General features: G+C 40.9%; 2 protein-coding genes across 3 annotated transcripts; both read left to right on the forward strand.

The window, feature by feature from the left end:
• The first annotated feature begins 332 nt into the window (after positions 1–332).
• fbxo21 (F-box protein 21) lies at positions 333–7,729 on the forward strand. 2 transcript variants are annotated; one of them, XM_030737430.1, is made up of 12 exons: positions 333–582; positions 1,161–1,296; positions 1,599–1,723; positions 2,460–2,581; positions 2,928–3,074; positions 3,320–3,456; positions 3,565–3,701; positions 4,367–4,546; positions 4,849–4,981; positions 5,132–5,322; positions 5,415–5,572; positions 6,147–7,729. In XM_030737430.1, the coding sequence occupies exons 1-12, from the start codon at positions 359–361 to the stop codon at positions 6,386–6,388; spliced, it is 1,932 nt and encodes a 643-aa protein (XP_030593290.1). In that variant the 5' UTR covers positions 333–358; the 3' UTR covers positions 6,389–7,729. The 2 variants fall into 2 exon arrangements, with proteins under 2 accessions (XP_030593290.1, XP_030593291.1); XM_030737431.1 differs by having other exon boundaries at positions 1,614–1,723.
• Positions 7,730–7,911: 182 nt separating this feature from the next.
• tesca (tescalcin a) lies at positions 7,912–13,591 on the forward strand. Its single transcript, XM_030738232.1, has 8 exons — positions 7,912–8,058; positions 9,211–9,280; positions 9,748–9,828; positions 10,402–10,541; positions 11,672–11,733; positions 12,612–12,719; positions 12,794–12,841; positions 12,929–13,591. The coding sequence occupies exons 1-8, from the start codon at positions 8,001–8,003 to the stop codon at positions 13,019–13,021; spliced, it is 660 nt and encodes a 219-aa protein (XP_030594092.1). The 5' UTR covers positions 7,912–8,000; the 3' UTR covers positions 13,022–13,591.
• Positions 13,592–13,623: the final 32 nt, after the last annotated feature.

Raw genomic sequence — 13,623 nt, forward strand, 5'->3', positions numbered from 1 at the left:
AATACTGGAGAATAAATAAAATATAAAGTTTTATGTCATGTCATGTAAGTGAATCATTAATCATTAGTGGTTTATGAAGCTACACAGCTTATAAGGAAGTCCCAGTAATTAACTTTTAGACTGCCTGCATATTAAGCAAGTCTAGTTCTTTGAACACAGAGCTTCTTTTTCTTATTTTTGAGTTTCCTGCAGTTTATTTTGCACCTACCACATAATAAATATACAATTTCCGGTGATTGTGAAGGCAGCACCGTTTCCCTTTTCCTCTTGACTGAACAAGGCCCCGCCCCCTGCCCGTCCCCCTGCGCCATAAAGGGGCGGGGCCAAAGCAATGAGGTAATCGGGGTAAACAGTAAAGATGGCGATGTCTGTGGATGGAGAGGGACAGCCAAGTATAAATGGGACTATTTCTGACCCCCAAACAAAAAAACTGACAGACCTGCCGACAGAGTTGCTCGAACACATCCTGTGCTTCCCTGTCCTCAAACATGTCGACATTTGTAACGTCTCCTGCTGCTGCAAGCGGCTACACGACGTTTGCCATGGAAGGGGGAAGGTCTGGGGACACCAGTATAAACTCAGGTGCTATGATTTTCTTTTTGTGATATTTCTATGGATTGCTGGCTTCTGGTGGCTTTTCGTGCAACCTATAGAAAGAACTCTTTCTCTCTTTTTTAATGTATGCGTAGTTTGGAGCTCATAATAGCCAAGTGCTTTACGGTGGGCTCGTGTACCTGGAGCTCACAGGCAGTTGTCAGCCGCTGACATTCTGCTGATGCACCAAATTCATCATCACGCTTTGCCGGTGGCTTCAGTCCTGCAACAGCAGTAGGGCTTCTAAGTAGCAAAGTTTACAGCTTTTACAAGCAGCAGTTTTCTCAGTTTTACGCAGAACCTCCAAAAATGAATTTGTGTGACCTTGAATGCTAACCTCTGAACTGCAGAAGAGTGCAGCTCTTTGGCCAAAGCTAGCTACTGTAAGCCAGGCAGACAGCTTCACTCCTTTGTTTTAAGCAAATCAAAAGCCAGCTCTTCAGCAGGATGATAAGTGGTTCCAGAAACTAACATGTAACGCTTGAGGTGCTGGGCTGTTATATTAGTCTGAATTGTTATTTAAGTTTTTTCTGTAATTAAAAAAAATGCATTGCCTTCATTAACAGATGGCCGAGACTGCAGAGGTTTTATCGTCAGAACGAGTGCTGTGACTGGCTCAGAGAATACAAAACACGCCACAGAGTTGGGATACAAATACGAAGGACCGTGGAATCGATCTCAAAGAGATTCTTCACAGAAGTTGTAAGTTTTCAGTTTGTGCTCATGTTTTATATGGTTAAATACTTGGTGATGGAATGGTAACACAAATGTTTCTCTTAAGAAACACCATTTAGGGTGAGCAGGTAGCAAATTAAATGTGGCACAAAGTGCATGTTTGTGTGAGATGATGTGGGACATGTAGGATTTATAACTGTATGCAGACTGTACAGGTTACAAGTCTTTTATTTAACATGGAAAGAGCAAATATACAGTACCTCTTGTGTGTTTGGTTTTTCCTGTGTGCATATTTGTACGTGGGCTTTCTATGTTCCAAACTAATCCAGAGATCTGTAACGCAGCCTTGCGTTGGCCAGGTGCTGGGAGACAGCTTTGCAGAAATTGAATCACTTGGGATGCCAGAGCACTTCTGTGAAGACGAGCTACTCTTCATACTCAACTCTGACAAGAGGTGAGAGCAGCACTGTGCTTACAGGAAAACCTCAGTACGTGAAATTCTAGCTCTGTAGCGCTGGAGTTTACAGAGGGTGGTCCAGAAAATATCCAGTAGGTTCTCTGGCTGAAAATGCCTTGTTGATGTAGGAGTATGGCCACATTGCTTCAAGCTGATAGGAAAGCAACAGTAACTTAAATGTGTTTTATTACAACAGAGATGTGCAGAAGAGCATCTCTGAACACAGAACACGTTGATATGAAACCTGGATCCGTCCTGCCTTGTATCAGCAGTTCAGGCGGCGGCGGCGGCTGCTGCTGCTGCTGCTGCTGCTGCGGTGGTGGTGGTGGGGATGTTTTCTTGGCATGCTTTGGGCTCTTTGAACATGACAGTGACTTCACTGTACTTGAATGGCATCTTTGGAATGAGGTGGAACAGGAGAGTCACATCGTCGATGTGCAGCCAACAAATCTACAGTATGTGGTTCTATCCTGTCAATATGGCCCAAATTTTATGAGGAATAAGTCCAGGACATTATTGAATCTGTGTCACAAATAATTAAGTGAGGTCTGAAGGTAAAAGGGGTTCTGACCCAGTACTAGTAAGCTGGCGAGTGCAGATTTTGTAATCACTAATGGGTTTGGGTGCTGATCGTGTTAATCCTTTCTGAGACCTCTGTGGTTATGAAAGCATTTGTTTTGCTATGCGCTCTCTCCTCTGAGCTGCCATCTCTCTGTTCTCCACTCAATATTAGGAAAAGTCTGACACTGAAGTACTATGCAAAGAAAATCCTTTACTTCCTGAGACAGCAGAACATCCTGAAGAGTCTGAAGACTTTCCTGGAGCAGCCTGCAGAGCAGCAGTCAGCTCTAGAAGGTGAGGAATCTTTATGATACAGTTATTGTACATTTCTGTTGGCTTATTATCACAATGTGGTTCTTATTGCTATCATTGTGTTTATTATTTTTTGTAAAACCGTAAAATGGTTATTTTATATCACTAAAAATATCATTTCGATGAAGGAGCTGGTAGATGAACCGTTACAGCAACATAAAAAATGATTGTGGTAATTACCAATACTGTTAATTTAGAGCTGCTGTGGCATAAACCTTACATTGGGTGGTGGTCTAATAACTATATGTTGTAATAAGAGCCCAATGTGCCATTTAATCTTATTTTTATCCTTATGTGGTTCCTGATTTGTTCCTCTTTCGCTCCTTAGGTGCTGTGCTGGTTGATCAGTATTGTAACCCCCTGGCTGATGTCACACTGGACAGCATATCAGCCCAGCTGGATGAGATCACAGAAAAAGTGAAGAAGATGCTGAGAATCAAGAATCCATCTCACCCCAGCCTGCGTATTGCCCAAGGTCAGTTTTTAAGTCTCTCAAAACTTGAAAAAAAAAAAAAGATCTTCTTTTTCCCGTCCTGTATTATTTTCTCATCAGTAGACACCCCCCCGAAGCCTGAAGGCTTGGGTTTCCGTTTCTATCTCATTCTGAAAATGTCAATAGAAGTAAATCTACTTGGCAAAAGTGTCACAGCTGCACAAAATCTATAACTTTCCCTTTCAGGCAGAGTTTGGTTGATGTTTCATTTCTGGTGTGTATTGCAGGTAACTGTGGTGTTGTAGAAGACTTTGAGCTTCAGAGGCAGGTGATCTGTGCCCTAAACTCTGTCCTGTATGAGCAACTTCAATACAAAGGCAATGAGTGCGACTACTACAACCCCCTCAACTCTTACATCCACCAGGTAGATATTCCAGAAAAAACTGTGCCTTTTAAAGTCACGAGCTTTTAAATAATTTTCAAACTATTTTTTGTTTTATTTTGGAATATTTTCACTGAACTTTTTGTGCAGGTGCTACTACGCCGTACGGGCATTCCCATCAGCCTCTCTGTTCTCTACATGACACTGGCCCAGAGGCTGGGTGTTCAGCTGGAACCTGTCAACTTTCCCAATCACTTCCTGCTGCGCTGGTGCCAGAAACCGAGAGGGTACAGCTTTAAATTACAATAATTACAATGCAAGCTGCCATGCATATAGTTTATGGTCGGGAAATCATGCACGAGAGCAATAAATAGTGTAGATTAATGCTTTTTATTTTTGTTTCCTGTTATCCACATCCATTTTCAGAGTTTATTTACTTAATCAGTAAATCAGCATCAACTTTAGGAACTGTGCTTTGGGACTTTTTCTAATTTTACAGACAGTTTTTGTTTGTTTTTCCTCCCTCTGTGCCGCCTACAAATTTGAGTCTTTATCAGATGACTGCAATTAGTGCTGTTGTTTTTAAATTTGATTTATTTGCATTTGATTTAAGCTCCCACAGTCAGCCCTTTGCAGCTAACATCTCTTGCTGTGCTTACCTGTGATAGACACAAATGGGGAAAAGGTGATGGTTGCACAGTAGAGGTATGAAATGCAGCTACAGTAAATAGAACAGGCGGTACTTATGGGATTTGGAGTGTCTTGAAAATGTATGCCAGGGAGTTTTAACAGACACACTGGAACATGTACAGACATATTTCCCCACCTTCCTCTTAAAGACCCTAAACTAATTCAGTTTTATAAAAGTATACATGGCTAAACCTGGTGACACAGTGTGTACTGAAGGTTAAATGCACATTCCTAATAGATTAATGGAACTATTTTTCTGCAGGAGTGAGGACATCTATGACTTTGTCTACATTGATGCCTTTGGAAAAGGCAAGCAGCTCACAGCAAAGGAGTGCGAATACCTCATCGGCCACCAGGTTACGGCAGATTACTACAGTGCCATAAGCACCACAGAGGTGCTCCTTAGGATGGTTGGAAACCTGCTGAACATCGGCAAGAGAGGGTGAGATTAACTGAACACCTGCATCTCTCTACAGAGAGGGATGGATGAAGGCTGGTGGAGGATCAGTGGATAGAAAGTTGCTCTAAATTCCTGCCACTTTTCCCTAAATACTTTTTAATTGTACTTTGTAATTTTAATTGTACCCTTGTCTTATGATCTGACAAGAGTAGATAATTATAACATCAAAGACATTAAAACTGTCTCAAAGCAAAATAAAAGATTAAAATGCACGTGATGGAAGTAATGAATAAATTAATGACATCTTCTGTTCTATTTTTTTTTTTTTTTTTCCTCCTTGTCAGTGAGGGCAATGAGAAATCCTATCAGCTACTGCGAGACTCTCTGGACCTCTACCTCACAATCAACCCAGATAATGTGCAGTATTTGCTGCTGCAGGCACGCCTCTACTTCCACCTGGGAATCTGGCCGGAAAAGGTCAGGATAGCAAACGTTCTGTTAAAAAGAAATCTAATTTTTAGCTTATTGAAAGTAGAATGCACAGTAGTTTGATACTGTATGTAACATACAGGACAACATATAACTGACATAAACTTATTGTCCATTGACTGTTGTCCTTGTTCCCAGGTGCTTGACATCCTGCAGCACATTCAGGCGTTGGATCCCTCCCAGCACGGGGCGGTGGGTTACCTGGTGCAGCATACGCTGGAGCACATCCAACACAAGAAACACCCTGTAACACCTGAGGTGAAGAGGCGCGGCGCTCCAGAACACCTGGAAGTCCAGTATTCAGTCGGCCTTATTATGAAACACAAGAGGTGGGTCACACATGCTCACTTATGACAAAAGACATTTCTCCCTGATCTTCCTGTGTATATTTGATCAGCTGAGCATTTCCGCTCTCTTCCAGGTCGGGGTATAACTGTGTGATCTATGGCTGGGACCCTAAATGTACAATGAGCCAGGAGTGGATCACCACCATGAGGGTCCACCAGCTGTCCAATGGGGCTAATCAGCCTTTCTACAATGTACTCGTGCAGGATGGGACGTGCCGCTATGCAGCACAGGGTATGGATCATATCAGTGTGGTGATGGTGATAGGCAGAAAATTCTTACAAATGTGTACAGGTTGTGTGATTGAAAACATAGAAATATGTATATAATATATACACTTAAATTCCCCCACCCTGGGCACAAACCAGTGATCAAGATGTTTTTTTCCAAGTAGGTTTAAGAAGTCTGATGAAGGCTCACAGGCCTAAAATGTAAAACCACTCTGAAATTACAAACACAATTTGTTTACATAATATTTGCATAACACATAATATTGCTACTTATTTGGAAGAAAATTCCAAGCCACTAGTAGAACAGCTGAATTTCATTAGTTTAAGTATATTTTCATAGCCATAAACCGTAATGGGTTTAAACTGGATCTGCTCTCTATAAACCCTGAGGTTTCACATCAAAATAAATATGTTGGTGTGTGCTGTAAACTGATCAAATGTTTGATCTAAAATCCACAGTAGTGGTTTACACAGGAAAAATTACAACAAAAAAAGAAAGTCATTGTCTAAATACTTATGGAAAATTCCTGCATCTGCTTAGTCTCATCTCATGCCACGTTTCCGTTGTTATTCTCCAGAGAACCTGGAGCCTCACTCAGCCCCCCTGGAGATTGGCCACCCAGAGGTGGGTCGCTACTTCTCCGAGTTTGCTGACACCTACTATGTTGCCAATGAAGAACTGCAGACACGATACCCAGAGGACATGGATGAAACCCTGTGTACAGTCCGGGAGTTCTATCATAGACTGACGCCTGGTTCTGGGAACCAAGAGGAAGCTCCTGCCACGGACCAAAACCACCACCAAGCCATGTCCATGTAGCAAGTAGCACCGTCTGGCACTCTGCCAACCCAGGCTAATGATTACAGGTCACAATTCACAGTCAACTTAGCTGGTGCTTTGTTGCATATAGTTGAGACCAGAGGGGTATGCTACGAAGTCGGTTCAAGAAAGCCAGGCTTTCTTTGCCTTAGCTGGCTCGACAAACCCTAAAACCCCAGTTGGAGATAACGGGTATCATGAGGGTGGTTATCACGTTTCTCTGTTAAGCCGAGCGTTCTGCTTCAGGTTCTGCGTGCGCTTTCATTTACAAAAAAAAAAGTTTCCTGTGACATCTTTCTCTTCTTGCCTACAGAATGATCCATGAGTGCTGCCTACTCCAATCATCATTATTATCATATGATGATGATAAAATGGTGATAATCTGTTTAAAAAAAAAAAAGTCATTTGGGGATTTAGCACAGAGTGCTAAAATAAACCTTTTAATTCAAGTTGTTATATCGCTGAGTGCGCTTATGGTGCTGCTGTTTTATTTGCAACATGAAACTTTAAACTGGATACACTGAAACATTAAAGCTTCCTATCCCATTGTCTAATAAAGGAGACGAGGGACTCACCCGGCTGATCGAAGTTAAATCAGTTTGATTGATTGATTGATTGGTGTGTGTTCTAGCTGCTGCTATTCCAGCAGTGTAAAAGAGACTTAAGTTTCCACGGTGATTTAGTGACACAGAAACTCAGACTTTGAGCTCACTAAGCCATTAAACCTGCTTCGTAGTACACCCCTCTGGACATGTGGAACAGAGTTTTTGCTTTGGTGCTCCTCTCCTAATAGCAGTGTATTTGTTGTGAAATCGAGGTTCAAACTGTCAGATGATGTGTGTTACTCATTAGTGGGGAAGTATTTCTCACCTCCAAACCCGGTCAGAGAACTGAGTTGAAAAAGGAATCAAACTCTAATGCAAAGTTAGAAACCACGAGGAAAACATTTGGAGTAAACAGTTATGTACAATTCAGGATGAGTATCCATGTGCTGCAAGTCCCCATTGTCTAAAACCAAGGAATGCTCCTTAACCCCCATCTCCACACATCCAGCACCAAAGCATATCTCCTATATCCCAGTTATAGTGCCATACAAAATAACTTTGTAAACTGATTTTTGCTTTTAATTCCCCGCCTTTTAATAGAGTTTCCATCACTTCTGAAAGTCTGACTTTCTTGTTTTTTTTCCTGTACACTTACAAGTGAAGTAAGTAGGATGCCATGGCTCGTCAATGTCTTTAATGGGCAAACAAGTGGAACCAATAAGGACACCAACTACTTGAAACAGAAATGACTGTGAGTTTTAAGGAATCAAAAACAATAAAGAGTTCCAAGTTTTAATAGTTTCTTTCTGACTTATTTCACAGACTTATTTAAGTGCATTCATGATTGTTTTATTGATCTCAACACATTACGAACCGCATCTACTGCAGAGCACTGACAAACCTCAGGTGATTTATCAGGAAGCTGTGCGGATTTAGGACCTTGAGGATACCACACGATTCCAGGACGCCAGAAACACTTGCAGTTTCTTACCGAGAGAATTGCGATAATACCGCAGCGGCGCGGAAAAGTCGGTCCAGTCAAAGTGCGCTCTGACGGAGCGGCAGCGATGGGAGCTTCGCCGACGCGTCCCGAGTACGACGCAGATCTGACGGAGAAAAGCGGATGTAAGTGGGAGCAAACTTTGAGCTGTTTGAGTGAAATGGTTCAGCTTGAAGGTAGGAAGACAGGTAACTGTGATAGGAGTAATGGAAGAAACAAAAGAGGACGAACTGGTAACCAAACAGCCTGTTTTCCTGGGAGCGTTTTTATCAACACAGCTAAATTCTGATGAGATCAGTAAAAGAAGGGACTTTAAATTGTGTAAAACTGCATAGAAATCAAATACAATCACGCTGCGCAGGTTATTGCGCCTGTAATCGGTGCTACGAGTGTCCCGACTTGATTTTCCCGCAGGACGTTTCTGCGTCTATGATCTGAGCGAAGTCTAAACTAAAAGTAGTTACATTTGGTTTAAATGAAGAGGTTCCAACGCCTTTTTAATGGCTATATATGGAAATAAAAACACTTTTAATTGGCATGTGACAGAAATAGTATTTACCTGCCTAACAAAAGTCAGGTCTAGTTTCAAGAGCGATTGTAGTGTTTGTATATGGAAGAGAAAAATGAAGAAGTAAAAGAAAAAGACGACACAACGGAAGTGAGTTTTTTTTTTTTTAAACAAGTAGAAACTCGTCAGAGTTCGAGTGAAAAACAGGGATTAGATTAAACTATGTACTGACTGAACTGTTTAATTGCTTTCATTTCCTCAAGGCGCTTCTCTCTGAGCTCAGCTGGAGAGTTTAAGTTCTGCCCACTTTGATGACCTGATAAGCTGAGACACACACACGTGTGTACTTGTTGTGTGGAGCACATTACCGCGGATTCTTCTGTTTTACCTTTTGCCTCATTCACCTGCGCCATTGAGGTCATAGGTGCGCGGCTGACTCCCACACACAAACCTGCTCCTGTGATAGGCTCTTATAAGCATTCATTTAGGTGCTGTTGAGCAAGGGGGGGCGGGGGAAGTCAAACAGGTATTTTCCACAACCATTATATTTAAGGCTTTTGGTATGTACACAATGAGATAAGCGTGCTTTCAGTCTGGCAAAGTAAGCAGTTTGTACAGTTTCATAAAAATAAGTCAACATCTAATTGCAGTAACTAATGAAACAATTAAAAACATAAAAATGACTCATTTCTTTTTGTTAGTATGAACCTTTATTACTATTAAACTGTTCATAAATCCATTCACATTGTTGATGTTTGCTTCTTTACAGTTTCAAAGGAGCAGCTCAATAACCTTTACAGGCGATTCCAGCAGCTGAGTGGAAATAAGGAGACAATAAGGTAAAAGGTTTTCTGTTGTGGCGAACCTGTTTTAATGGGAACACCCAGACTCGTTGGAGCTGACCAGATCGATCATGGGTGTGAATGAAGGAATGCTAAACTTATTTTAAAACTGGAACGTGCAGCTCATTTAAGATTGACAGACACAAACAATGCCAAAAGAGACACATTAGGAAAATATCATATGTAGATAATGTATGACATTGATCCATTATTAATACAGAGCAAACACATATTGTGCAAATACACAGATGCATGTAGAGAGATGCAAAACTATTAATCACAGTAGGATGGTTTAAGTTCCTTATTTTGAAGAAGAAGAGAGAACAAGCTTCCTGTCACATAGATTGCACTGTTCACATTACTTCTCACCTTTAGGGTTAATTGTTTGTTTTGTTTTAACAAATTTAAACTAAAAATTCTGACACTGTAGTGGACTTTATTTTTTTTGTTTTTTTGCACTGCAGCAGAGAAGACCTGGAGTGCATATCAGCCCTTGATGACAACCCCATCAGAAAGGAAATTATTAGTGCATTCTTCGATAAAAGGTGGGTACAATCAAATGACACCACATCCTTCCTGTTACCCCTCTAATTAATGGCAGCGTCACTATCACTGGTTCAGTGCCAACGTCTGTGCGCTCTGAAAACAGCAGGCTGAAGAAGACCTAATGCATGGCAGTAACTGCTGTTGTGGGTTTCAGTCTTCGGCTAAAAGAAGCCCGTGTTATTCATCTGTTCACTTAAAGACACAGCATTACCAGTTTTTTAATTGCTGTGACAGAACAGTTGTTGACATTTGAAAACACTGTCATCCAAACAACAATGAACTGCATAACAAGCCAGCTGTGAATGCATCTGACTTCTGCTCACAAGCAAACAAGCATGTGACAAATGGAGCAGAAATGTGTCATTTATATAATATTCCCCTTGAGACATTATGGGGATGATTTCAACTATAGTATCTAAATTAATATTGTCAGGAAAGGTGAGAAAATGCAGTGTTTGTGTTGGTTAAATCGGGCCTTAGCAGAACTGTATGTTTCAGATGTTTAAAAAGCCACACTGGGTCAGTTTTACTTCATGATGATTAAACATTGGTCTGTTCTGACTGTGAACCAGGAACCAGCATCAGAATGAGGTTGGCTGCTTTGACGAGATCAACTTTGAGCAGTTCCTCATGGTCATGTCCCACTTCCGCCCTGTAAGTTCAACAGCAACAGAAGACGAGAGGAAGGCTGTAAGAAGACAGAAGCTTCGCTGTGAGTGTCTGTTTCTTCTGCACCTCAAGTTTAAATTACAAAGGAAAAAGGTGCACTTTGCCTCTAGATAATAAAGTGTGGTGATGCTTAGCTGCATGAATGAGAGCCAAATTCTTCACTGCATGTCCAGTGCTATATTGAGAGCCTCATAGGTATTCACGACCTGACCGGGAATGTGGCCAGGCCGGCCATAAAACATCAGATGTCACAAATGGAAAGGCATGATTTCTCAGAATATACACAAGGGAGACTCGTGGCACTCAAACACATTTTTTTTTGCACCACAAAAGATGATTTTAAAGCTTCAGTTTCAAGAGAAAGATGGCTTCTTAAAACCTTATTTTGGGGAAAACCTTTTAGGCTGATTTAACAGGTGATTATATCCATGTAGTTGTTGTGCTGAAATTAAACTAGACAATTCTTTTCAAATAACAGCTGAAATAAGCATTTAGCTTCCAGATGGACTTTGTAGCCACAATTTTTTTTTTTTTTTTTTTTTTTTTTAGTTTTGTTGGATCTGTTTTCACATTGTTGCATGGTTGTTGTTAGAACCAAATACATATATACAAAGACATGTATAAACTTGAACTAAGTTGTGAGGGTAGCCAGCAAAATAATACCTGCTGTATTTGAGCAGCAGGTGGTGTGAAATGCCTGAGCTATTGTGGAGGGTCAGACCCACCCCCTGCATAGACAATTGCAGATATAGGACACCATGAGAAAGGTGTAATGGGACCAAAAACTCCTTTATTCCCCACAAACTCATGTTTTTTTACTCAGTGTCACTGCAAGTTTATTTATTATTCTTTCACCTTCCAAGAACCGCACACCCCATTTATTTCAGACTGTTTCTTTGTTGCCACCTTTTGGGTCAGAATGTTCACTGACCCTGTTTAAATCTGACATTCATTCATCAGCAGAATAATCAGAATGTCTGTGGATGTTACCGGAGGGTAGTTGGGGCTGTTACTTGTGTTATGGGACTACAGTAAATCGTTACAGTACTGTTATGGCATCATCATAAACATTCTTTTAGTTACCACTTCCTCGCGTTAACCTGTGAAATCCTGACTCGATGATTCCCCAGAAATCAGACCAGTTCCTTCTTTTTCTTATTTTTTCCCCCCCAGTCCTTTTCAACATGCACGACACAGACAATGATGGGAAGATTACTTTGGATGAGTACAGAACGGTAAGACAAATTAACCACGCACACACCACAGCATAAAGTAAAAGGTGAATTATTGAAAATTATATAACTCTGATTTAAAAGATGCTGTATTAATAGTTACATTATCTCCATCTTGTTAGTTATGTTGACTGTTTTTGTGAATGATTGAATAGAGCTTCACTTTGAGTTGTAAATAAAGGACTAAAGCACCTTTCTTTAGTATGCAGATAATTCACTCAGGTCTTACTGTGGCTCCCACGCAGGTGTTTCCATTTCACTTCACTGATTTTTTTTTTTTTTTAATAAAGGTCTTAACCTTAAGAACAGGAGTTTGATCCGAAGGTCTGGCTTTCACCAGAGCTTCCAAATGAATTTAAACTCAGCATTCCTGAAACAGGAAGTGACCTCGATGCAGGAATGTTTGTTCAGTGTTCAGATTTTTTTTCAGGGATCCAGACAAACAGACGTCATATTATTCAACCATCAAGAAGGATTAGGAAACAATGTAACATGCACATAGTGTGTGTGTTCTTTAAGTACTTTGTATTAAAAGACTGGATTTTTATGACTAAATGTACAACTCAGGTTTAATGGTAGAAATTATATTTAAGACAACTCAGCAGCTAATGTTGTAAAAGGCTCAAAATGCTACAGAAGTTTCTGCTGGAGGTTTCTTCCTGTTAAAGGGAGTTTTTTCCTTCCCACTGTCACCAAGTGCTGCTCACAGGGGGTCGTTTAGACTGTTGGGTTTTCTCTGTATTATTGTACAATATAAAGCACCTTGAGGTGACTGTTTATTGTGATTTGGTGCTTTATCAATAAAATTGAATTGCCACATTTGGAAGTGTCATCGTGCGATGTCGCCTTCTGTGACTTTTCGTGTTCTGTTTGCATCCAAGGTGGTAGAGGAGCTGCTGTCTAAAAGCGGAACCATTGAGACCGAGGTTGTCGCGTCGATAGCAGACGCTGCCATGCTGGAGGTGGCGAGCACAAATGTGCCCCACATGGTAAGAAACTCACCAAAGCTGAACTGTTATAAGAAATTCACATTTCTGAGTCACTGGTCTCATCATCATCTCAGGGCCCAGATGAGTTCTATGAAGGAATTACATTCGAGCATTTTGAGCAGGTTTGCATTTTATGAACTCTTTCCTTTCCAAAAAATGAATTCATTAAAACACGTGCACATCCAACGTTATCTGTTCTCTGCCCACAGATATTAAAAGACCTTGAAATGGAATCCAAGATGCACATTCGCTTTTTGGATGTGAACACTGCAACTATGCATTGTGGGAAATTAACCTCCTGATTGGAAAAAGTTAGATTTAACACGGTGCTGTAAGCTCATTTTTCTGCAAGTAATAAACACTGAACGCCACTTGTGCCCTTATAGTTATTCTACAGTTCTCTACTTAAGTGTTAAGAATTCAGTTTTTTTATGTTTTATGACTTTAAAAGTAGCTAGCATCACTTTTAAGTCACAAAAAGTAAACATTCTGCAAACCTCAGTGCAATGTTAGCTGAAGTCATAGTGGCTGCTCTGGCATTCATGGGTCAGCTGTTACGCCATCCAAAGTGAGACTCTGCAGGCACACATCATTTTCTCTGTAGCTCTAGAATAGATTCTTTTGTGTTCCTCTGAGTCTCAGTGTAACCACTGGGGTATGGGAGACTTTATACCCCTGCTATCATAGGTTGAGAGGCAGGGTACACCCTGTACAGGTCCACACAGAGAGACAGACAACCATTCACACCTATATGCACTTTAGAGTGACCAATTACCCTAACCTAAGTATGTGCAAACTGGGCCAAGGTGGAATCGAACCCAGACCTTCTAGCTGTGAGGCAGCAATGCTAACCACCACGACACCGTGCTGTCTGACTTTAGTTTCCCTAAGGTGAAATCTTACA

Source organism: Archocentrus centrarchus, chromosome 9 (genome assembly GCF_007364275.1).
Source record: "Archocentrus centrarchus isolate MPI-CPG fArcCen1 chromosome 9, fArcCen1, whole genome shotgun sequence".
NCBI lineage: Eukaryota > Metazoa > Chordata > Actinopteri > Cichliformes > Cichlidae > Archocentrus > Archocentrus centrarchus.

Bases quoted from the DNA above. Each gene is read 5' to 3' on its own strand.
- fbxo21 (XM_030737430.1), top strand. From the start codon at position 359: ATGGCGATGTCTGTGGATGGAGAGGGACAGCCAAGTATAAATGGGACT. The intron at 1,297-1,598 runs GTAAGTTTTCAG...AAACTAATCCAG, and splicing joins AGAGATTCTTCACAGAAGTT to AGATCTGTAACGCAGCCTTG. The intron at 5,323-5,414 runs GTGGGTCACACA...GCTCTCTTCCAG, and splicing joins CTTATTATGAAACACAAGAG to GTCGGGGTATAACTGTGTGA.
- tesca (XM_030738232.1), top strand. From the start codon at position 8,001: ATGGGAGCTTCGCCGACGCGTCCCGAGTACGACGCAGATCTGACGGAG. The intron at 12,720-12,793 runs GTAAGAAACTCA...TCATCATCTCAG, and splicing joins GCACAAATGTGCCCCACATG to GGCCCAGATGAGTTCTATGA. The intron at 12,842-12,928 runs GTTTGCATTTTA...CTCTGCCCACAG, and splicing joins CATTCGAGCATTTTGAGCAG to ATATTAAAAGACCTTGAAAT.